The 25029-nt window shown below is 54.5% G+C and overlaps 1 protein-coding gene across 2 annotated transcripts in view; it reads right to left on the reverse strand.

Moving 5' to 3' along the window:
• Window positions 1–25029, reverse strand: part of MYT1L (myelin transcription factor 1 like) — a 272855-nt gene that overhangs the window by 23961 nt on the left and 223865 nt on the right. For both annotated transcript variants that reach the window (XM_081157325.1, XM_081157324.1), the window contains exons 13-16: window positions 22532–22785; window positions 20264–20500; window positions 18447–18568; window positions 17545–17613 (exon numbers count right to left, since the gene is read on the reverse strand). In XM_081157325.1, coding sequence (XP_081013451.1) covers window positions 17545–17613; window positions 18447–18568; window positions 20264–20500; window positions 22532–22785 — 682 coding nt within the window. The remainder of the gene's footprint in view (window positions 1–17544; window positions 17614–18446; window positions 18569–20263; window positions 20501–22531; window positions 22786–25029) is intronic.

Consider the following 25029-nt stretch of genomic DNA (forward strand, 5'->3'; position numbering starts at 1 on the left):
AAAAGTTATTTTGGTGATTCAGGTGACATTTGGAATAGGTTAGGCCTCAGGTTACTAAACGTGTGCAGATGAAACTCAAAGTTGTGGCTCTGGGGATGTGATGGGGGCTGTGTGGTCAGGGCAGCAGGTGGCAACGGGCCTTCTGGTGGGCGGGGGCTTTCTCGGTCGGGGATGCTGTGAGGGCGCGAACCAGGGCAACAGTGCCTTCCGCGAAGTCCACTGGAGGGTATGCGCGTTGTCCAAGCCACTGATACACAGGGTGTGCGACACTGGGTGTACATTTTGACTGAAAGGCTCAACTCAGCTCTAACATGTGCCCTATGAACCCCCTGCCCTTCCCTCAACTTGGGCCCCTGGGCCCCAGGGTCCCCTGGAGGGTGGGTGCTGCCCTAGACTGTATCAGGCTGGGTAACCAGGGCTCTAGGGCATTGGCTCCAAAGAGAGCGGAGGCCGAGTCCGGCCTGCTCCCGGGACCGCGCGGGCAGGCCTGGCTGTCTGGGGAGCACTGCCGTTCATGCTCATGCAGCTTACTTTTTTAACCCCGCAGCCCACAAATCTTAGCCTCCACGTCACCTGTGTGGGCCAGGCTGCCCCACTCTCGGTGGGAGCCTAACTCGGCCCCTGGTTGCCACACTCATCTGCTGCCCCTGAACGGGTCCCGGGTTCACCCAGGAAGAGGCTCCTATGCGGTGCGGCCACACGTACCTAGCACATGCTGACGTCCCTCATTTACCGGGGTGTGTCCTTGGGAAACTGCTGCCGGAGCACATGCACGTCCAGCAGCAGGGGCGGCTAAACAAGAGGCTGGGGAGCCGCAGTCACAATTGGAAGTGGACTCGAGGACCCATGCAAAAAAAAATACAAAAGGTGACTGGTGCAGCGGACTCAGGCAACAGAACCACCCTCTAACCTCCTGTCCCCGTGGGGACGATGACGCTCGGGGGCCTGCGGGCGTTCCCAGGACGCTCACAGTTCGGGCGGGTTTTCCCGTTTGGCATGCAAGAACCCACACGGCGCTGGGGCCCTGGGACCGGGGCCGGGGGAGGTACTCACCTGGAGCTGATTGAGCTGAGCTCTAGAGCAGGGAGTGACATTTATGTATGTGTGAGAAACGGGTGTTTAGACTTGTGTGCCCGCTGTTGAGGGGCTTCCTTCTGGCCTGGGGGACAGGACTGGGATGTGTGAGAAGGAGCCTCTTTCATGAGTGCCCCCTGCCTCTACGAATGAGAAAGCATTTGCAACCATGCCCAGCTGGTCTCAATCGCAGGTAGTCACACATGAATGGTCAAGTCTTTCCTTGTGCAAGTTTGCTGCCTGGGCAGGGAGGGGCTCTGGCAGAGGGGCTGGCCTGACAATTTTCTCAGCACCAGGAACCAGTGGGAATGCACTTGGGACAGATCCCGGCTATCCGCCCACCCCAGGACTCCTCTGCAGCCACGTGGTCCTGCTCACAGGCCAGCAGACAGAGCCCACAATCCAAGCTCCAAAGGGCCGATGGGAAGGTACAGAGGCACACGATCAACAGGGCCTGTGCTCTGCTCCGACAGGCTGGGGGTGACACTGTCCTGTCCCAGTGAGCCTGCCCAGGGGTCACATGGCCACAGGGACTCGGTGACATCAGTTCCACTTCTTTGTCCAGACAGTTTAAAACCACTTTCAATTTAGCTCGGCTGGCGTGGCTCAGCAGTTGAGCATCGACCTGAGATCCAGGAGATCAAGGTTTGAGTCCCGGTCAGGGCACCTGCCCTGGTTTCAGGCTCGATCCCCAGCAGGGGGCACGCAGGACACAGCCGATCAATGACTCTCATCACTGATGTTTCTCTCTCTCTCTCCCTCTCCCTTCCTCTCTCTGACATCATTAAAAAAAAACAACACGAAACACAAAACCAAAACTACTTTTAATTTAAATAAATAGAAGGTTTATGGAATTGAAAAGCAGGTCAGTTCACAGCTTGCAGACATAAGCGAGCAGTGGGAGAGGCAGGACTCCCAGGACAGGAGAAGGAAGATTCCAGGGCTCCTGTTAGCAAGGTTTGTTCCCATTTTCAATGTTTCTTCTCTTACTTTTGTTTCTCCCGTCTGTTTTCCCATGTTTGTGGATCCTTCCCTTTTTGGAGCTCTAGTCTATCTCAGAGAAAATTGTTCTGTGACTCTAATCAGGAGACATTACAAGACTCCACGCTTCATCTGCAACCCGCGTGACCCTGGAATTTTCACCAATTTCTCATACTTTGGTCCACTCTGTCTCTTTTCTCTTCCTGTCCCCCCAAATCTACCTCCTGCCCTACCTCTTGTTTCTAACTACCCAGTTTTAAAACATTCTTTTTTCAGTTTATTTTCTCTTCTGTCAATCTCTCCTTGCAGCATCACTCATGGCGGCCAAGACACGGTAATAACCTAAATGTTAGAGGGCTGGGTAAGAGGACTGGGCACAGCGGTGGTGCGCGGGCCACCGACCACCTCGCAGCCGCAAGGACGAAACACTGCCGTCTGCGACACACGGGTGGCCCGTGAGAGCACCAGGCTGAGCGAAATAAGTCAGACAGAAGAGGTCAAGAATCACGTGACTTCACTCGTATGGGGGACAGAAAACGGAAACTCACAGACACAGACGACAGTGTGGTGGTTCCCAGAAGGAAGGGGTGGGGGGAGGAGAGGGTAAGGGGCCAAATACATGGTGACGGAGGGGCTTTGACGGTGGGTGGTGGGCACACAATGCAATATACAGGTGATGCATCGTAGAAATGTACACACTTAAAACCTACATACTCCTGGTAACCAAGTGACCCCAACACGGAGTTCTAGCACACCCTCCCTTCCTCCTACAGAGTCAGCCTTTTCCTGTTTTACATCTTGTTTTTCGGAGAAATTTATAAGTTATTTCACAGACAATTTTGCAAAGGTTTGGAAATGGATCATTTTACAGGCAAGGAGACAGACAGAGCCAAGCAGGTGAGATACTAAGGTCACTCAGGAGCAGCAAAGCTGCGAGAGAGCAAGAGTCCTCTCTGGCGCTTTCCCATCCGGGGGCTCTGTTCAGAGTCCCCCTTATCATCAGTGGTCCTGGCCTGGAGTTGACTCTGTGGCCTCCCCTCCCAGGGGCAGGCTTCTTTGTTCTTAAAGACGCAAGAGTTTGCAGCCTTTACTTAATCGGTCCACGTGGGCTTCCCGGTGTCATAAAATGGGGGGAGAGGAGATGTCAGAAAGTGAAGTGAGGTTTCTTTAGACCCGTTTCTGAAAGCCAGTGACTGTCCCGAGTCCCTGTGATTACAAGTAGGGCCGACAGACAGCAGAGGGGTGTTGGAGCACCCTCACCCCCCGGTCTGGATGCGTTGACCCTGTGCTGGTCCTGGAATCAACTAAGTCTGGTCCACTGAGGAGAAGATGGAATCAGCAGAGGTTCCAGGAGGAAGTCAGAGCAGTGAGCGGGGGACGGGCGAGGAGAGGGCTGGGGAGGGGAGCGGAGGAGCCCTACAGGCTGGACGAGGACCACATTCCCAGGCGCTCCTGCACCCACTACAAGGCCCACTCAACTGCATGACCTGGGTGGGGGCGGGAGGTGGGAGGGACACGAGGTCCCCTCTGTGACACCTCTCCATCCCGTCCCCTGCGCTGGACTCTGCTGCCGTCACCCCACCTCGCAGATGACACAGGCACAGAGACACTCAGCCACACTTGAATCTCAGCCATCAGCTCGAGAGGCAACGGGTTTAGCAGCGGCACTGAGGGTGCAGGTGCTGGGTGCCCACAGGGACGCGGCAGCAGGAGCAGACCCAGCACCGGGGAGGGAGCGGCAGGGTGGGCACCAGGAGGGGCAGAGGGGGGTCCCTGGAGCTCACTGTGCTGTGAAGCGCGGCAGGATCTCTGCTTGTTTGGTTTAAAGATCACCTGAAACGGGGAGGGAGAGAGGACAGTGGGGACGACGGGACACTGAAGGAGGAGTAACACGCCACGGACACGTGTGGCAGACAGCAAAGGCTGAGGAGAGAAGGGGACTGTCTAAGGCAGGCAGGCGGGCAAGAGCGGGGCAGGACAGTGTCCTCGCCTCCAGGGACCCGTCACTGGGTGGGGAGGAGGGGGGTGCAGGAGCGGATCACTCCGTGCAGAACCGGGAGACTGGTCAGCGCAGTGTGGCGGTGAGGACAGGAAGCTACACTCTGCGTGCCCGAGAGCCCGCACCCTCCCACGCCCCACGTGAGCCCTCCCGGAGGCCCTCTGCCTGGGCCACAGCCACCTCAGGGCTGCAAGGTGGCCCCTCTCAGTGGGGGTTGGTCTGAACGAGTCAGGTTTTCCTGCTAATCACTGAGCAGGTGTCTGGTCCTCCAGGGTCTTGCAATCTGCCCGGGGAGGAAGCCGCACGGCGAAAGGACTAGTGGGAACTTGAAGCCATGAGGGACAGGCAGGAAAAGAAGGAACCTGACCATCAGGGCCGCGGGGCGTGGGCCGTCCAGTCTCGGGCCTGAGAGCAGGCGAGACTGGGGGTGCTCCGCCTGCAGCTCCCGCCCCTCCCACGACGGTGCTCGAGCGACTGGACGCAGACATGCTAGTGACACACAGGTCCAGGCCACCGTGGACACGGCCTTCCCCACAGAAGCTGTTCCCAACAAAACACGGGTCTGTGACTGGGGGACATGTGGGCATTAACAACATCTACCCACAACGCAAAGCACGTTTGGTCCGGTTTTTAAGGAAATCATTTTAAAATGTGGCTGTTCCAGAGAGTAAAGAGAAGCCTCACTGGCTTAACGCCTCGATGTGTTTCGTAGGAAAACAATCCCATGCGAGGCGGTTTCTGTGTAAGCTGTGAGAAGAGGGATGATTTTCTGGAGAAAGGAAGGAGAGGAAGGCGGCAAAGAAGAAATCCTCTGCGGCTGGGAAGTCAGCGCACGGGGCTGGCGGCGACACTCAATTCTGTCTCCCCAGTGACTGTGTGGGGAGGTCTCTGGGGGCTCATCGGCTGGCCCAGGAGGCAGGGTAAGTGTCACCAGTGGGAGGAAGGACACGGGCGTCCCCTGCAACACCACAGGGCTGGCCTGCGGCTGGGAAGGTGGCCGAGGCAGCGAGTCGCTGTGGCAACCTCCTCCCTCCTCACCCTCTCTGAGCAGGAAATATTTAAACCTGGCCTGGCAGCAGGGAGCTGGTGGGGTGCGGCCTGAGGGTGGGGCTCAGCTCACCAGCCTCGCCCCCAGGAGGACGGCGCAGCCAGAACCAGGCACGCGGGCCACACGGGCCTGTAGGCCTTCAGAGCTTCGTGGACCAGGCCGCCACTGGGAAAGCTGAACTCTGACCTGTCGTATCACAGGTGCCCCAGAATGCAGGGGCTGCACGGCCCTCGATCTATAAAAGGGGAGAGGAAAAGACGAGGTCCCCGATCTCTCTAGCTCTGCTCTGACCACAGCAGCGGGGAGCAGAAGCCTCTCTCCTCCCACCGGGCTCTCCCCCAGGGCTGCCGACCCAGCAGGCAGGGGAACCGCAGCAGGCGTCGGAGCCTGCGTTGAAGGGGGACCGCCAGCCAGGACGGAGGGGACAGGCGGGGCCCGTGAGCTGAGACCCGCTGTCAACCTCGGGGCTGACAGACTGCTTATTTGAAGATTTTAAACCTGAGTTGCAGGTCCGACAGGAATTTTGAGATGGTGCCATATTAGACGGAGAGAAGACCTACTAGGAAAACGGGTCCCTTTATCTCTGAAGAGTTTGGCTCGGTGGTGGAATTTCAAGTCTGAGAAGTCTGACTTCGTTCACCCATTGCTGGAGGTGCTGACTCCAGGGCTGACGGTCTGTCTTCTCCCCTGACCGCCCCAGCCGCCTGACCCTCCAGCCTCATCTTTACTGAAGCCCTGGCCCAGCCCACCGGCCACCGCGGGCCGGCTGCTGCCTTGGTCCCACCTCCGACCTCTTCCCTCAGAGCAAAGGCACATCACTTCTCCTGGTACCAGGTGCTATTCTGAGCACTTTACAAACACGAGCCCATCTCATCTTTATTAAGAGGAAGCTATTAGGAGGGTACCGCACACCCCACTCTGTGGACTGGAACTGCAGAGCTTGAGTGCCGGGCAGGTCACCCGCTGCGGGTGGCCAGCAGGCGGAGGCCCACCCTGCTCAGCACGGCGCTCTGCTTCTGACTCGAGAGCATGGACCCAGCATCACCAGGTACCACCCAGGCCTGGAAGAGGTCCACTCCGACACTCGTGTCTTTCTCACATCACAGTTCTAAAAACCCAAAGGTTTTTAAACACTTTCGGGTCCTTGAGGAGTCCTTATTAATGCGATTGAAATACTCTGATTAGATTTTTAAAATAACTTTCCAAAGCAAACAAAAGACACATCCCAAATACTAGCAATGCAACAATAAACAAACATTTAAACTATTCCTACTCAGCTCAAAACTTGCTCCATTTACTATCCCTGGGGAATTAAAAGCCAGGGACTGGCATCTTTTATGGTAAAAAATCTTGTTATTGTATGAACAGAAGCAGGCAGAATGCCTTAAAGAGAAGCTGAAGACGCCTCCGCATATACGGAGAGAACACGATCGAGTCCGCGAAGGGATATTACGACAGTGAGATGCAAACGAACCAAAGAGAGCTCCCTTCTGAGAGGCCCAGTTTGATCAGAGCGACTAAAGCGAGGGTCATTCTGTGCCCAGCATGGCACCATCCTGGGCGTCCAATGCAGAGCAGGGGACATGCACGCCTGGGTCCTGAGGGAGCCCTGGCCCACAGCATGAGCCCAGTTAAGTCAGAGATCCAAGCTGGAAACACTGCACATTTCATTTAAAACAAACACAAACAGAAAACCCAACAAGTAGACCTAGGCCTCCCCGGGAGTCCAGACTCTGGAGAAGGGAGTATGTCAGAGCTACGCGGCCTCAGCATGGACACGAGGCCTGGAAGCCGGGCGGTCTGGAGCGGACCCTGAAACCCGGCAGACGTCCGGGCGTGGAGCGTGGAAGTGGCGGCGGCGCCTCAAGCCTCCTGGCTGGGCCTGTCGGGAGGAAGGGCAACAGGACCTGCACAGAGGGCGGGGGGGGAGCGGGGCCGGCCCTGCACCCAAGGTGCGCGTGCAGAGCACACGGGTGTGCCCCCGCCTTCCACAGGCTGCCCGGGCCTTTCTCGAAAGCAGGTGAGACTTTTTTTTTCCTGGGGTGAGTTTTAAATGCGGAAAGATCCAGTCACGCGTCCCACGATCTTGGGACCCTGAGCTGCCCGGGGCAGGACTCCCTTGTGAGGTGAGCTGGGCACGTGGGCGTCAGTGCTTCTTTCCGTCTCCCAGTGACTGTGCTCAGGCTGGTGAAGATCCCCCAGCTCTGTGGGCTCCTAACTGGCGTGGCCGCCCTGGCCCCCGGCCGTGAAGCGGGAGGACAGCCGTGAACCTGGCGGGCTCGGGGCAGCTCAGGGCGGCCGAGCTCTCTCGCTGGACAGTGGCGCTCTCTCCGCATTCGCTCAGCAACCAGAGGGTCCTGGTCTGGGGTGCGGCGCGGCTGGACGGCAGTGCGAGGTGGGGACCCCGTCACCTGCACGTGCTGACCTGCTCTCACCCCCGCTGGCGTTGCCGCAGGCTTCACGTGTGGTGGACGGGACGGCGCCCACACAGCCAGTCCCGCTCTGTCCCGTAGAGGGGACGCCATGGAGCGCGCCCGTGGTCACTGCCTCATCCCCACCTTCTCAGACTCACTTAAACCTTCCAGACAACCTCGCCCCACACCCTCACTTCACAGGGGAGACGCCAGAGCTCCGGGAAGGGGCCTTGTTTGCCCGGGGTCACCTGGCTGCTGACCCCACTCCGTCCCTCACGGGCCTGCCCTGGGAATTCACGGCTCCCAGGCAGCCGACGGGCGCCGCCCTCGTCCTGAGGTCCTGAGGTCCTGAGCCTGGGCTTCAGGAGATGGGCTGACTTGGGAAGGTCGTCTCCAGCACTGTGCCTGTGTGGCGAGGGGGCGGAGAGGGCACCACACGACTTCTGTGCTGTGAAGCATGCACACGTTTTCATGGCCATTTTAAGAATCAAGTATGCATTCAGGGTCTCTCAGGCTGCCTTTACGGTTCGAGGTGAATGGTCTGCAAACCCTGAGTGTGGCATTTCCTCCCGTTACAGGTGAAATCTAGGCATTCGCCTCTGCCCTGTCTTGTGCCCCTCCCCAGTGCTGGCAGGTCCTCCAGCCACGTGGGGCAACCAGACCCGACTGCTGGTGACAGTCCACTGTAACCCTTCCCACCAGCGCATGGCCGAGCCCCAGCTGGCCGTCCAGCGAGCCCGTGGCAGGCAGCCTGTCATTGCTGTCACTGTGCAGGCAGTGCCCTCCCGTGTGCTGTGTCCTTGATGATGCGTTAAAGGAAACACATGGTTAGAGCCACGCTGCGTCATCCCCAAGCCCTGCAGTTCTGTCCTCACGGGCAGATGTGCAGTTCCAGCTGGAAACCTGTGTCATCCGCTCCCCGGCGAGGCTGTGGCCCCTCCACGCTCCCACCTTGGCGGGCGATCGGCAGCTGCCTGGAGGCAGGCTGTATGCCCGGGTCAGCACGACAGTGGGAGGGACGATGTTTGTGACAGGATTTCAGAGTTCTGTAATGATTTTCATCTCCAGAATAGCCTGACCACCTTGGCCCCCGCCGAGTGTGAGAAGGGAGGAGACCCAGAGGCTGCGCTGTGGCCCGGTTCTGGTCCCATGGAATAAGAAGGGGCCATCCTGGGTTTCTTGGTGCCCACTCTCGCCTGGAGACCAGTCCATCTGTTCTCGCAGCTCTCACTGCCGTCTGCATGCTGACGACCTGCACCTTCAGGCTCCAGCCCTGGGCCCCCTGAACGCTGCACGTGCTCACACAGCCCCCTCCCAAACTCCTCCGTGTGTGTACAGCTCTGGACACCTCCATGGGGGTATCCAGCAGGCACCTGGAACACACATGTCCAAGTTGGCACACTAGTCTCCCAGCAATCCCGCCTCCGGCAGCTGCTGGGGCAATTTCGGTGTTCTCATGCCTGCTCCCCCCCCCCCCCCCATCACGTTCCTCTGGCCAATCCTGTTGGTTCTGCTGACACCCAGGACCTGATCACTCTCATCCCTGCATAGCTCCTGACCTGGGCTGTGGCCACATCTCCAGCCTGGTTGCCATCAAGACCTCCCTCTGGCCTCCCTGCTCCTGCGTCCCCACCGTGGTGTGTGGATCTGTCAGAGGCCATCACCGCTGTGCTGAAAACTCATCTCTGGAACGGAACTCACAGTCCTGCCAGGTCCTTGAAGCCCCAGTGGGACTGGGTTCCTGCTGCTGCGCTTTAGGTTCCAGACCGTCCCCCGCCATGCCCCCTGGCCTCCTGGTGTCTCCAGTGCACCGGACTGTGCTCCTGAGGTCTGCCTGCTATCAGGAAGCAGTGGAGGGCAGAGACCTGGTTTGGTCACTGTGTGCAGCGCCCAGAGCAGCGGCCTGACAGCTGGGGTTTCTGTGCGCATCCCAAGGAGCCAGGGAGACCTTCGCTGCTGAGGCTTCTGAGGCTTAGACAAGACTCCTGGATGACTGGTTCCGTGAAACAGATGACATGTGTGTGGATCACATCACCGCACGCCACAGAGCACTGATGCCCAGCCATCCGCCCACAAGAGAGGCCCCAGCAGGTGTGTAGCACCATACACCTGGAGGCTGGGGGCCGGGGCTCTGCTGCTGCTAGAACGGAAGCCACAGCAACACCCCCTGAAATACAGGCGGCTCCTAAAACGAAGGTTACAAACCTACCGGTTACGCAGAGCAGCAGGCTCCAAGGTCACAGAGGAACTGGGATTCGGAAAAACATTAACATGTCTTCAGTGAGACGAGGTCATAAATAATTTTTCTTTTTCCCACTTCCTCAATTTTCAGCTTATATTAATTTTATTTCAAGAAGTCACTTGAACAAGCTTCCTTGCCTTAGGGGTGCGCTGGCCGCTCAGGGAAGAGGAAGCCTGGGCCACTGGGTGGCCGTGCACACCGTGTATCTCGTAGCACAGACTGAACGTGTGCAGCAGCCCTGGCCCGCGGCTCAGGTGGTTGGAGCGTTGCTCCGGACACAAGGGAGCTGGTTCAATTCCCCGTCTGAGCGCACATGGGAGGCAACCAATCAGTGTTTCTCTATCACATCGATATTTCTCTCTCTCTGTCCCTTCCTCTCTCTCTAAAACCAATAGAAACATATCCTCAGGTGAGGATTGAAAAAAAAGTGTGTAATAAAGTCTGATCAGTCTTTGGCTACAGAAAAATTAAGCAAAGGACAGGAGCCCAGCGGGTGAGCAGCTGCCATTCACACGTCTGTGCTGGGCACCCAGGCGAGGAGGGGGGTGTCAGGGGCTCCTGGTCACAGGTCCCTGAGCATGAAAGGTAAGAGCAGCTGTTCTCTGTGGCCCTGAGACTGACAATTAGCCAAAAAAAGCCACCCATTTGAATCCTAGATTGTGAAAGTACAACAATGGGGGTGGGAAAGGTGACGTTCACCTGTGTGGCGAGCCCTCCTCCGTAGGCAGGCTCACCCAAGGCATAAGCCAGCTTGAAAGAGAAATAGCAATGCCATGGAGAACAGCCTCCTAGCAGCTCTAAGCCCCGATACATATGCTGATCATAAGCCGGGCTTCTGAGTCACTAAAGGTGGCGGCCCAGGACCTCCCTGTGCTGACCCCTGGTAGCTGAATTTGGTTTCTGTACAAGTTTAAAAGTCGTGAAGCTGAGCCTTTGAAAACGACCTGAGACATCCTGCAAATGTGTACTGGCGTTTCCATGTACCATGCGGCGCTCTGCTCTGAAACTGCTACACGGGGTGTGCGTGTCCTGTTTAGTTTCACACTCTCTACAAACGGCATTAAGTAAACAAGGAGGGCGTATGTACGTCACTGTAAAAGGATTAGCCGACTTATCAGTGATTCAACAACATAACGGATACACTAAAGACCAGATGCTAAAAAATAACCATAAACTTTTCAGCTGTGGAAATAACATTCCTGAATGGTTCCTAAAATGTGGTAAACTATGCAAAGAGCAACATGAATAAAGTCTAAGGTTCTACGGGGGACTGTCCATATTGATGTTTGCTTGATACGTGTGGCTACTGAATTTGAATAAAGTGAAATATAATTGGAAATTCAGCTCCTCAGCCACAGGGGCCTCATTCGGGAGCTGAGGAGCCACGCGGGGCTCTAGGCTCTACAGTGGGTGGTGCAGGTGAGAGCGTGGCCACCCTCCCGGGGAGTTAGTTCAGCTGGGACAGCCGGCATGGCAGACATTCCTGTCACAAAGCCTGGTTACACTTTCATGGTCATGATTATAAAGTCCTTACACTGAATGTGTGTTCTTAAGAAAGTCAGGGATGAGCAGACCTCTGTCTCCTGACACTATCACAAGATTCTTGAACTCTCTAAAGGCCATCAGGATGTCCCCACCCCTTAATCCTGGACTGAGGAAGCAGAAAGCCCCCGGGGGACCTGGAGGCTAGAAGGTGACAATGGAACAGAATTCACAAGGGCAAGACCAAGGCCTCCTTCTGTGAATGAGCAACAAAGCAGCACAGACCGGATGCAACTTCCGAGGCCATTTGGAATAAAGGTGCGTAGATGGGGGAACAAGGATAGGTCAGACTGCGCCCCACAAGCCTTCCTGCCCCTGGCCCTCTCCTGCCCACAAACAGCCCTCTCCTCCCTCCAGAGTTTCCCAACCAAGGAAGAAACCTGAAGAGAATGCTTCTCACTCCTGAAACTGCCAGGGAAAAATGCCCTTCAAAATCCTTGGCAATAATTTCCCAAAGGGAACCTCTACTTTATTTCCAATTTCATTCACTTTGCTCCAGGGAACTGTAAATTAGTGAAGTGTTTACTGGAAGGACACCTCCCATTTACAAGTAAAGGCCAGTGTAAGGAGTGCTCACTGGCCAGAGGCTTCCACCCCGAAGCTGCCGTCCTCCACCCAGCACCCAGCAGAAGGGAGGTCGGTCCCAGAGTCAACCAGAGGAACCAAGGTGGAGGCGAGATGGGACAGACTCCCAATAATCAGGAAAGGCCAAATTTAACCAGACGCACTGCACGAACACGACTCTCCTTGGAGACACTGCACGGGAAGCGTGTGCGTGTCTGACTTCATTCTGCGACAAGCAGCGCTAAGTAAAACGGAGGGCGTGTGTGTCACCAGAAGGACCAACCTACTTCCTCCTTCAAGCCCTGCTGACGCTGTCACAGAGCCCAGCTGTTCAGAAAGAGCTGTGGGGCTCCCGCGTGCTGGCGTGGTTAACGCCACTCACTGTCTCCTGTGTGCCTGGTCTCAGGATGAGTCCATTTCACAGACAAGGAAACTGAGTTAAACTGGAGGCCGTGCTCTGTATTTACTGTCAGTCTATTCATAAGAAAGCTGTCTTGATTACTAAGTGAATATGGCACACTCCTGCCTTCCTTTGATTACCCAAGTCTGATTTGTACTCTGAATTTTACCGTAACCTGCACCAAAACCTGGAGATGGGTGGGAGGGCATTGCAAACGGAAAGCAAGAGCCCCTAAACTACATTTCAGGGTTGCTAGAGGACCCCGAGTGTGTCTGTGGAGCACAGAGCCCTTATAGCGTGAATCGAACCCTCAGGTGGCTCGCTGTTGGTCTGTTTGGTTGGTCTGCGTGTGAAAGCAGTTCAGTAAAGCTGGGATGCTCACTAACTATGGGGGGGGGGAGGAAGGTTCTCAGCGGGATCTGGTTACAACTGCAAACAGCCCAAGGATACCTATTGCTGGGCAGCTCCAGTCTTCACTCCCCACCTGGAGCCCTGCAGTGGGGCCAGGGGAAGGGCACACAGGAGCGGACCACGAAGTGTCGGGGCTCCAGAAAGAGGGAAACGGGCTTTTCCTGTTGACTCTCCCTCAGCAAGACACCCCATGAGCCAACCCTGAGGAGTGCAGCTGTGCTGTGTTTATTGCTTGCACGTCCACTCGCACACACATGTGCACACGCAGCTGGACTCATCCCCAAGCATTATTATTTTGGAAGTTTCACTCTATTTTGCCTAACTCTATTTCCTAGATCGAACTTCTATTTCAAATCGGCGGTGCTTAGATGATAAAATAGAAGTTGATCTGCAACAAGCTGTCTTGCTTCAGAGGTGCTTTCAGAAAGTGCCGTCAGGCACACTTTACTCCCCTTTCACAGGTGTCGTTCCAGACGCTGAGCTCCAACGGAGGAGACTGCGCTTATCACACTGTGGGGAGAGCCTGCAGGTTCAGCCAGCACTGGACCGATGCCCAGTCCACCTCCCGGGAGGGTCTCTGCCTGAGACCTAACGCTGAGCGCTCAGGGATAGAAGAGTGTGTGTGTGTGTGCGTGTGTGTGTGGCTGGAGCCACAGCTACGCATGAACCTTTACTCTCCGAGATGGAGCAGGGCACCTGAAGTGGTATTAACTTTGAGGAGATAGCATGACGTGTGGAGAAGTAGTTGCTGCCACGTCTGTGGGTCTTGCCTGAGCCTCAGTTCCCACATCTGTGAAATGGGTCTGGGTCTCCCAGCTGGTCTCCCAGAAGCACCTTGCGAGTGGGACCTATATCAGGACCAGCAGTGCCATGTGGATCTGGGGGAGGCTCTCATGCACTTGCTAACTCTCTGCAGACTGAGGCCCAGGTCATGTGCATGCGTGTGAGGTACACCCGGGGAGCACACAGCTGGCAACCACTTCTCACCCACAGACACACTCACGCCCGCAAACGGTCCCACACAGACCCAGGCGAACATCCCCAGGTTCCTGCGCCAGTGGCACACAAAATGACTTTTCTAGCTGAAACATGGGGCCTGGGGGGACTCTCTGAAGTGGAGAAAGTACTACGTGCCACCACCCTCCTGAATGTGGAGGACAGCCCGACAACCACCTCTGTCCTGGAGGAGCTACCTGCACACAGAGGTCAATGTGTCCTCCGATAGGGACACGTCTGTTTGACACCGGACTCAAGTTGGGGCAGCAGTAATTCAGAGTTCTGTGGATTTACTATCGTCAGCTGGGAAATGAGATGAAAGGACGAGAATTGTGTCTGAGGGCAGGTGCACAGTGACAGCGGGGACTCCTGCACTGGAAATAACAGAAGCGTAGATGGTAAAGCCTATTAGGCCTGTGCAAATAATCTTCCCGTGGCTGCACTGCTGAGAAATGAGTCCTGACAAATTCCAGGAACAAGTAGCCTTTAGAGAAAAGTAGTATCTTGGCCTAAGCTCAAAATTCTAATTCTTTATTTTAAAATAGATGTAACCAAGTTTTTAAAAAAGGTCTATGCAGTTAAAATTCCTCCATGTCTAAGCTAAAAACACTTACGATAGATGCCCAGAAAGCATGGGGCACAGGAGAACTTTCTAAAGGACCTCAGACAGCCCAAGCAGTCCCCCACCCCATCCCATCCCACCCTCGATGATTAAATCAAAGCTCACACATTAGGAGGTGACGGCCAGCCAGCAAACTAGCCTTGTTCCTGCCAGGAGCTACACTGATGATGGGACGCAGGGTCCTGCACACTCAGACATGAACAATGCGGAAGGAGCTGTACTTGGTCAGGCGAAGTGTACGTGTGGAGCCCCCTTCAGAGCTGACTGCCTCTGTGAAGTCAGTTTTGACTTGGCTCAAACTGGTCCTAAGGTGGCTGAGATACCCCATCTTGCCCACGTCTGCAAGTGGTTATACATCTGGAAGTGGGAGGAAGAACACCTGGGGGGGGGGGTGCAGTTTCTTTAAAAAAGGCTGACAGTGATGTCATGTGGCCTGCAAGTTCTTTCATGTCACGACTTTCAGGTGATCTGAGCAGGTGAAATTTTAAAAGAAGAATCTTCCCTCTGGAACCAAAGGTCACATTAAGCAGTATTTTCACCAGGGGGAAAAAAATCCCTTTACTTTGAACAATTTCATCTTTCCTTGGCCGGGGTCTCAGTGAGCCGCAGCCAGAGCTGCACAGCGTGGAGGCAGTGTGCAGCACACCAAGTGTGGAGGGGACAGGCCTGCGCGTCCGGGGGGCTTCCTGACCTGGGAGGTGCTCCCCTGCCTTCTGGGAGGGTCACTGCACCTCCCCGGAACCACTGAACTGGGCTTTCTCCATCAGACAGACTAGCAGCTGGCAAGCAGCAGCTCCAGAGTCTGAATGTCCTCAGGTATACACATCAAATTCTAATATGCACTCGGCTCACATGTCACACATCATGTGAAATTACCGACTTCTTTTTCAGAATATCCTCAATGTGCGGCTCTGGGCAAGAACCAAGCTAGGTGCCACCTCGGGGTGTTTAAGAGGTTTGAGGACCTGAGACCCAAAGTTTATCTGGCAGAATCTGCTGTCAGTCTAAGATCAAGAGTGTCCTGTTAGTGGCCAACTAGTTTAAAGTCAGTGTTAGACATGACAAGAGGAACATTTCCAGAAAATTTCACTTCTTAGCAGGTGTGTACGGAGAAGTACTTCTGAGGAGACTGGGGCCCACTCTCTGCTACGTCTCCATGAAGAGTGGCGGCAGCCACAGCGCACAGCAAGTGCCCTTCACTCTCCTCACCAGGGAGGAGGCTGCCGCTGCGGGGATGGACCGAAGCTTTAAGAACACAAGAGGAAGCTACAGGTAAGAGCCCACGCGAGACTCACTCCAGGGAAAGCTGCAGAATCTTCAAGGGACGAATCCAGGAGCCTGTGACTCAGATAGGGGTAACGGATGGGGGGGTGTCACCAACTAAGGTGAAAGGAAAATATAACCTATGATTCCCCGGTTTGAAAAGACATCAAGTAAAAACTGCTCATTTAAGTAGTATACTTTTATTGGACATGTTTAGGTGAAATCTCTACTGGAAGGAGATCCAGTAATGAACACAAACACTTCAGAAGACTGGTCACATTTAGATTTCCAAGAAAGGGTCGATGGAAAAGAGATTTTCTTGCTACAAAGACAAGTTAGAAATGAGTGTGGTTTTAGATCAGCCAGAATTAGGAAAAGGCACCATCCCCTGGAAGGTAAGGCCCCTCCAGGAAGAGGCAGATGGGGGAAGGTGCTGATGGCGGGGACCACACCACCTTCCAAGATGAAGCAGGCGGAGAGGACAGGTCTGCTCAGGACTCCAGATCCACAGAAACATCTAAGCCCAAAATCAAGGATGCAAGCCAGACCCGTAGAAAACTACTCTGGTGTCAGTCTGGAGACACTAACAGCTAGATGTGATAGTAGATGCAAGTTAAGCGACAGCCATTTTCCTGGTTACAGCTGGCCTGTGGGAACAGGAGGCAGGCCAGGCGTTTGCAAAGGATCCTTGTCATAAAGCCAGAGGAAAGCTGCCATGCTTTGATGTGCTGGCCAAGGTCCAAGGGCAGTGACCACGCTTTGGCCGTGAGGAAAGTACAGTTTCAAGCCATGAAAAGAGAGCCCACAGCCAAGTGGGCTGAGTTGTTCTTGCTAATTCTGTCCACCTGAGGCTCTAAGAGCTACCTGTCCACGAGGCACGGCGTGGTGTTAAGTAAGAGGGTGCCCTCGGGCATTTACACGTATGAAGACTCGAACAGTCTGGCACCGGAGGGCTAGCTCAGGAGATCACTGAACATGAGCAGGTAGTCTATGGCACCAGGGCCCTGGGCAGGGAGCCTGTAAGAGACGACAGGTGTGAAACAGAGCCCCACCTTCTGACAGCCAGGTCTGCGCAAGGGCACGGGGCTCGGGTCCCTGGGGAAGGAATCAGAGGGTCTGCACACAGCACTTTCTCTACATCAGTAACAAAGCCACTTCCAAACAAGGAAGCCCAGCAATGCACCATGACAACATTTACAACAGCTACTGGGCCCGTGGTTCTCATGCTGTGGAACCATCGTGTTCCTTCCATTCCCCCAAATGTCCACTCCAACCAGCACACTGAAGGCTTGGTGCACTTCCTACAACCTGCACTGACATCGCCCACAGCCTGCCTGGGAAAGAACATGGTTCACCACATGCATTTAAGGAGCAACACCTTAGTCTGGAGGTATAAATGCAGGCGACCAGGTTTGTGCTTAAAATAAAGAAAAATTATGGACATTGAGGAGACTGAGATCCAAGTTAGAAGGATGCGTGTGTGTGAAGGCCTGGCTGCATGGATCCGTGAGCTGTGAGCTCTCATGTCCTCGAGTGTCGGTAACCAGGACCACTGGGCACCCGAGGAAGTGGCTGTTATCCTGGTAGCTTTCTGTCAGTGCTAATGAAACAGCCATGTGTTCAACTGTCATATTAACTACTGACTCTCATCAGCAGTAAAACATCAATTTTTGACTTCTGAAGTTACGATCTTTTCTTAAAAGTCTAAGCAACTCTGTGAAATCTCCTTTCACGCACATGCACACTGCAGAGATTATACTATGCTTCAGAAAATTCAGGCAGGAAGGATATGACACAAAAGAACTCGAGATAAATGAGGGGAGCAGCAGAATGGATTGTTCGGAAAAACGACTCCAACCCCGAGGACCCACCCATGCACCACTGTGGGCAGGGGGTCTGGAAGGCACCTTTCTTTTCCAACGACACACCCTTCCTGCTGCCACTGAGGGGGTAGGTTTTAAAGAAGAATGGCTTTTGTTAAGTCTTACTTGAGTTCCTGAGAGCTGGTGGCCAGCATGCTCCGGATGCTCTTGTCAGCCAGTGGGCAGCCCGACAGACTGTAAGACAGGCCAGAGAGTCGTGAGTAGCCCTCCAACCAGCTGACACTCCAAACAAACACAACACACAATTGAAATTAAATTCAATGCAGAAAAGCGATGGGGCAAGTGCTGTATGCTGCATTTTTATCATGAACTCTGCACATGATGACATGTCAATTTAAGAAAACAGGTCTGTTAAACCACTTTTAAAAAGATAAAAATATTTGCGCTCTTTGGTTTAAATGTTTGTAAAGAATTTTCCCAATTTAGGTAATTTATTTTCAAGTAAAGCGCATTACACCACACACCAGTCAGTACGCTTTGCAGGCCAACATAGAGCACTTCCGGGCCACACGGGCCGACGTGGTCACTCTGACAGCATTGTTGAGGTAAGCTGAAAACAATAAATTGAAAGACAGAATCCACCATGAGGAAAATGAAGTCACACCTTCTATGTGAGGCGTAATTACCAGTCACATGACCACTCCCATCACACCTGGGTGTTGGACATCTGCCACCAAACAAAAACAAAAACAGCCAAAATAGTAAGTATGTTTAAAAAAAACTTATAAAAAGTTTCATTGTTTCCAGTTTAGCTGCAATGTCTGCAAGGGGTTAGCGCCCTGGAGAAGCTGCGGGATGCGCGGTTGGATGAAGATGGCGTCTCCGCGGCACAGAGCGCCGGACACACCGAGGCCGCGTGGCGTGGCGCTCTGCTGACCTGGCAGCTTGAGACACTTATGCTGCGAATGTCGCATGCTCAAACGGCAAGGCATATGCAGGTCGGTTTTTAAAAGTAAGCCAAAGAGAGGGAATGCTAACAGGAATAGTGCACCTCACGTCATGCTTACGTTATTAGGTCCTTTTTGCTCTCCTTGCACTGGGGGTACTTGGGCTTGGGGCTCGGGATGGTCACCTCCCCCGGGTACCTTCTTTCTTCCAGAGCTTCCTGGAAGGGATCCAAGTCTTCCGGCTGCAGGCGAAACACAGCTTCAGGGCCACAGAGACGATAATTCCATACACAGACCAAAGGCCCGTCCCCAGCTGGGGTGGCTGCCTCTCATTTCTCAACTCTCCCAACTTTACCTTTAAAATCGCGATACCTCTTTGTCCTGATGGGGCCCTTCTGAAAATGCAAACTGAAATTTGCTCAAAGTATCTCTCTCCTGGGCTGGCCCTTAGTATCTCAACTGCTCTAAACTCCTAGAATTATGGGAGCTCCACAGGCCGCTTCATCCCAATGCTGCCTGCACAGCTTCGGCGCCGTGCTAACGATCTCAGAGTGCATGCAGTTTTAGCGATCAGCACTGGCTACACTACCTGGGCCCCCCAGCCCCAAGGAAGGGGCACCAACTCCGAGCTGCAGATTTCAACCTTTCCTTTGCGGCTTCTTTATAGGATGCGGGCCCAGCTGCAGTGAGCAGGGAACACCAATAGATGGCAGTGTCAAGCAAACGTGGCTCCCGAGCACAGGGCCGTTTTCACTCCTGGACAGTCTGCATGACCCAAAAACTCCTGTCCACTTACGAGGGCTTAATATTCACTAAGATAAACTCGGAGATCAACCACCACGCCTTACGTGGTCCTCACGGTTTAACACGCAAGCAGAGAAAAGCACTCTGGACTTCAGCTCCCATGGTCTGTCCTGCCAGTTTTCAGACAAGAGTCCAGACAATGGGCTTTGGGGATGGAAAGGCCTCAGAAACAACGCCTACCGACAGCGAGGCTCCCGTTCCCCACCACCCCGTTTCTATGAGATGCTATTGCTCTGATGGTGGTCTCCCCACTGTGCTCAAGAAGAACTTTCCTTTCTCAGTGGACAGAGAAGATGTCACAATTTTCGGGATTGAACACTGGAGGAAAAAGCCCAATAACAAACACGTTTCTTCCCTTAGCCCAGAGGGCATCACAGCTATTTGAATAACCTGAATTTGAAAACAGGTTCTTGACATAGGCGTTTTGGTAATAGTGCAATGTTGGCAAATATAAAGACTGAAGTGACTGCACTGCAGGACTCATTCAGGCTGCAGTACATGCCGAGCACCTCAGGGTCCGTAGAGAACAGGCACTGCCTTTAGCTTCAAAGAGCTACAAGCACGCAGGTGCCGTTACAGACTGGAGACTCTCAGTCTGATTCTCTGCGGCAGGGAAGTCCTGCGTGACGGCAACATCACGAGGAAAACGAGCTGCTGAGCTGCTGACATGTTTTTTAGAGAAACTGTTGCAAGAAAACACACTGCTTAGAACACAAAACTCGTTGTTTAAAAGAGTCAATGGTGCCCGGCTGGTGTGGCTCAGACGCTGAGCATCAACCTAGGATCCAGGAGATTGAGGTTCGATTCCCGGTGGGGGCACATGGTTGGGGCTCAATCCCCAGTGGGGGGCATGCAGGAGGCAGCCAATCAATGACTCTCTCATCATCGATGTTTCTCTCCCTCTCTCTCCTTTCCTCTCTCTGAAATCAATAAAAACATTAAAATTAAAAAAAAAAAAAAATTAAATGGTTTGTTTCACCAAATCAATGCTGATCACAAATCCTTCCTGTGTCAACAAAAAGTGTATTCTGAAGTCTCACTAGCTAGAGGTCCTGTCTACAGAGGCCGGTGTCCCCCGAGGGAGCCGGCTGTGGGCTCCAGAGGACCGAGTGGGCTCACGGAACAGGACGCACAGAGATCCCTTTGGGGTCGTCCCCGTCTACCCTTCGGGCCTTCATTTTGGTGTAGTCTACGGGCAAGTCCCAGCAGTCCCCTTCGCCCAGCTGGAAACACCGGCTGTTCATCACGGCCTGCTGCTGGGGGGACATGGGCTCCAGCGGGGTCAGGGCCGGGCAGCAGCCCTCCCTCGGCCTCTGCTTGTTCATGCTCAGGTCCAGCGTGCCATTCTCGTCCACCTCCATGTCAGGGTTCTGTTGGCAGAAAGGCAAGTAAGCACGCGGTTCCGGCCCCAGACACAGCCCACCCCCAGCCCCACAGAGCACTTGTGAGAAACCTCTCTCCCAGTCCCATTTACATAGCCCCAGGCTCCACAGGGACATGCGCGCCTGCACTCTCTGTCGGCTGATCTATCATCCGTCTGTCCATCCATCATCTATCCATGTATCTACCTATCAACTGCGCCATCTGTTCACCTGTCTACCACTTACCTGCCTACCCTTGTCCTTCCTCTAATGGTCACATCTAATATCGATCTACACCTCCCTCCCTGAGTCCGCCTCTGCTTCTGGAAATGGCCTGAAGAACACCAAACACATGCCTAATTTAGATTCCATCCCGCTTCAAACATCCAGCAAGAGATCAGAATTCTAAGGGGTGTGTATGGTACAGAATATATGTTATCCTCAAAATTATGCACTCTTAAAATGGATGTAACTCAAACATTCCCCTTTGGTTTCATTGCTGCTAAACAGCTCTAGCCTTAGAGAGGGAGAAAACAAGAGTGGGAGGGATGCAGGGAGGACGATCGAGGACTTACTTTCTAATCCGAAATCCCAGGGCGGGGAGTTTTCTACTAAAGGCAGGAAGCTGTGCATCACGCACTTCAAAGTGCCCTTGGCCACGACTAAGGTCTGACCTGCTCCAAGGCTAGCAAACCTGCACTGTAGCCAACTGCCTAAAACAACCGAGAGCTCCAGGGCGAGTGCCTTGCTTAAAAGATGCTTTGAAACAGATCAAGAGATCTTCAGACTTGCATCTCGGGAGAAGGGGGCAAAGGAAGGGTGTGTGAAGGAGAGAGGAAGGAAGTCAGAATGTCCCACGGCCCTGAGTTACGCAGAAGTGGTATTCAGAGCTGGCATGGACACTGCTGCCTCACACATCTGGCAGCTCCTTCCTTGGAAGTAACAGCAGAGGAAAGATGCCTGGAACAAAACCCCATCCGCTGGGCTGTTACCTTGATAAATTATAGAATATTATTCTGCCTTAGCTCTTTTTGTCCAAGTGCACTCCCGATTTCAAGCATTCACACTAATATAGCCTTCACAATGTTGGACTGAATTCTCTTAGTTTAATTTTAATAAAGTGAAAAGAATAGGAAGGGGTCACGGTCTATTCTTCTTTCCAGTTATAGAACCTCCTCCACGGCAGCCTCGTGTTTAGCAGCCCCGGTCACCATGGAAATTGCATGTCCCTGATCCTTCCCCCAAATCTAGGAATTAAAATACTAATAGAAAAAATGCATTTGCAGAACATGAAATTGCTGACCTTTCTCCCTTCATACAAATTACCCTTATTTACAACAACTATTGTCAGGTGTGAGCCGTGGTGTGTGGTCCAGCAGCCCCAGGTAATGCAGACACCCTGTTTTCTGGAGAGGAGGTGACACCACGTCTGCTGCTCACATGTCCTCTGAGAATACTGCCTGTGTCCCTGGCCACCTAGTGGCCTCACCAGGCAGCTCTCTGGGCTGCCACCTAACCAGCTCTCCTGATCTCGGCATAAGCTATGAGTCGTGGACAAGAAAATCAAAATGATAAAACCACCACAAAGACTGGCATTTTCTGAGCTGATAAAAGCCACTGTAGCTGCACAACTAGCCCCTGTGGAAATTGGATTTGTAGCTGCTTTGTTCCCTCGTTCTGGGTGACCTGTTGGGAGCACAGAAGGGGACAGTCCTGTCTTTTATTTGACAACTGTCCTTGTATTTAAGTTCAAAGCGTATTGCTTCTTTAGGTTCCTGGTGCCCTTTGTTTACAGAAAGGAGTCTGAGAGAGGACATGGTCACTGATGCACGGCGATCTCAGAGACCTGGCCAGTTCTGGACCACCTGCTGCTCAAGCTCCTCTCTGCAGAGCCGCGAGTCCTTCAACTAGCGAGGGTGCTCAGTGAGACAGCGCCGTCTGCACAGCTGCTGCCCTATGTCCCGAGGTGGCCAGGGTGACTCGGGGCGTGCCGGCCCTGCCCCGCCAGCTCTGCCAGGTGGGCCCAGCCAGGCGGCATACCCGAGCGGCACACAGGTCCTGCGGCTTGGTGGACAGGTTCTGCGGCATCTCCCGGCAGCGCGTGGACAGGTTCAGGATGGCAGTGGCGGCCATGTGGGCAGCCTCCATGTCGTGCGTGTAGTCAAAGCTGCTCTTGCTGCAGGTGCTGCTGGCACTGCTGCCGCCGCCGCCACAGCTCAGGTTGCTGCTGCTGCTGGGCGCGTAGCTGCTGGCAGTACTGCTGCTGGGGCTGACGTCCTTGCAGTACCGCTTCGCTGGGGAGACACGGGCAGGGTGACGCGGGTACCCGCTGAGCCACGGCGCCCTGCCACCCGCCCCGCCCCCGGCGCTGCGCGTAGACACACATCCCACGAGGGCACGAGGCCAACGGCCGGCTCACAGGGAGACAGCACCGGGCCTGCCTCCTGGGGCCTGCGCGTGTGGCCGACTGAGCAGAGCTGGGACAGTGGAGACACAGTGCCTTGTCCCTCCCACAGTGGCACTGGCATGGGACGCTGTGGGCTCACACCTGCTTGGGATTCAGCCACCAGGGTGTTGGCAGTGACTGGGCAGCCCAGCCTGGCTGAGGCCCAGAAGGCAGCCTCCCTGGCAGGGCTACTCATCAGCTCACTGGTGACAGGGACCCACAGACTGCTCAGCCTTCCAGAGGCTGGCCGTTCCCACCAGGAGGGGCTGCGGCAGCCCATGGGGTTCACTGTCTTGTGCCTGGGCCACCTGTGAGGCCTGTGGGACCTGGGCTTTGGGAGGTGGCATTCAGGCTGGGTGTGCAGACCAGACTGTGTGGCTGAAACACCCCTTCCCCAAGAAGAGTCACCCTGGGACTGTCACACAGGGCCAGCAGGCGAAAGGGGACGGCCAAGGGGGCACGCACCCTGTGGACCTGGGGAAGCCTGAGATGAACACTCAGCAGAGTGCCGCTCAGGGACATGCGGACATGCCCTCTTCACAGGAATAGCTGGCCTCCCAAGTCGGGCACAGAGGGTCACTGACAAGAGGCCTTTCTGAGCAGCCAGCTCACTACCAGCCAGACCGGCTCCTGGGAACAGCATGCTTTTCAGAGCTGTGTGAAGTCCCTTCAGCATGTGGATGGGAACATCTGATGGAGGGTTATCAGCCTGGGCCCAGTATCACTGCCAGGTCACTAAAACCACATGACTCAGACCTCTCTCCTGGAGCCTGGCAGTGAGCATTACTCCAAGGTGAACCTGGAGTGCTCCACAGACACCAGAAAACATTCTCCTCGTGGTGTCCTGAACGCTCCAGAGGGCCACCCTGTTACGGGGCACACGATGTCTCTCACACTTTCCCAAAGCGAGTTCAGGGGCTCCCCTGCGTGGGCACGAGGAGCAGCGGACATGGTGTGGGGATACGTGCACGGGGCCCAGCTGTGCTACGGTGCCTGGTACCAAAGGGCAAGCCCTTCACATCCACACGCATCTCTTCTGACAGCAGGGAGGGGGCCTGCAGCCTGACCCTGCTCTCACGGTTGTCCCCAAGTTGTCACTAGCGGGTCTGTGCCCAGAGCACCCGAGGAAGACCTGCACAGTGCTTTCCCCATGGGAAGAAGAAGCCTAAATGAAACGAAGGGAGAGTTCTCACAGAGCTAACAGGTTGCTCGCTATAAGCAACACCAAGAAACTACCCCAAAATGCCTCATTCAGGCACAAACGGGAAAAGAAGTAAGCTCCTGTCGTCAGCAATCTTCGACTTGACACTGAAGCCATGCTCTCCTGACACTGTGGACGAGGTTCACTGCTCCCACCTGGCTACATGGCGATGCGGTCAGCCACCCGACCTTGTCGCACAGCCCGACAAAGCCACAAAGCCACCCCACGAGCAGCTAACCTTCAGGGCCAGGTTCCCCTGCACGGACCAGGGGGCTGGTTCCACACTCAAGCCCACGAGCACGAGTAACTTGCAGACGAGTTACTTCTACTCTGCTCTCAAATTAGCTCAGCCCTGAGAACCAGTGTCCAGGCTGCTGGTGTGCCAGCCACGTCGTCCCCCTCCCTCTGTCCCCCACAAATGTGGCCTTTCTCAGAGGCACAGGGCACAGGGCAGCAGCAGGGCTCCGGTCTGAGCCCGGAGGGCAGGCACGGGGAGCAGTCCAGAGGGAGCTGAGAGACTGTCCTTGGAGGCTGCCCCAGGGACCTGCCGGAAAGCACACCGAGGCGGCAATGCCAACTCGCAGCCTGAGGTGCCCTTGTAGGAACTCGTTTGTGGTTTTTCATCACCCACACATGTTAGAAAAACAAGTATAAAAATTCTGGGGAAATAAAATAATACTTATAGGTTTTTTTGTTTTTTTCCTAGTGACTGGCTCAGAAAAAAATGTGGTCCACATAAACAAGAAAAATAGCAGTTTTGTTCAGAAATGAGTGATAGTCAATCTCTAAAAGTAGGTGGGACAACATGTGTCTGCACAACAGACTGCAGCCAAACTCGGTAAAGGGCATCTACTTCACTTAGCTCTTAAGCCTAAAGCCTGCTCTGGACCA

This window comes from Miniopterus schreibersii, assembly GCF_964146895.1.
Source record: "Miniopterus schreibersii genome assembly, chromosome: 13".
NCBI classification, from domain to species: Eukaryota; Metazoa; Chordata; class Mammalia; order Chiroptera; family Miniopteridae; genus Miniopterus; species Miniopterus schreibersii.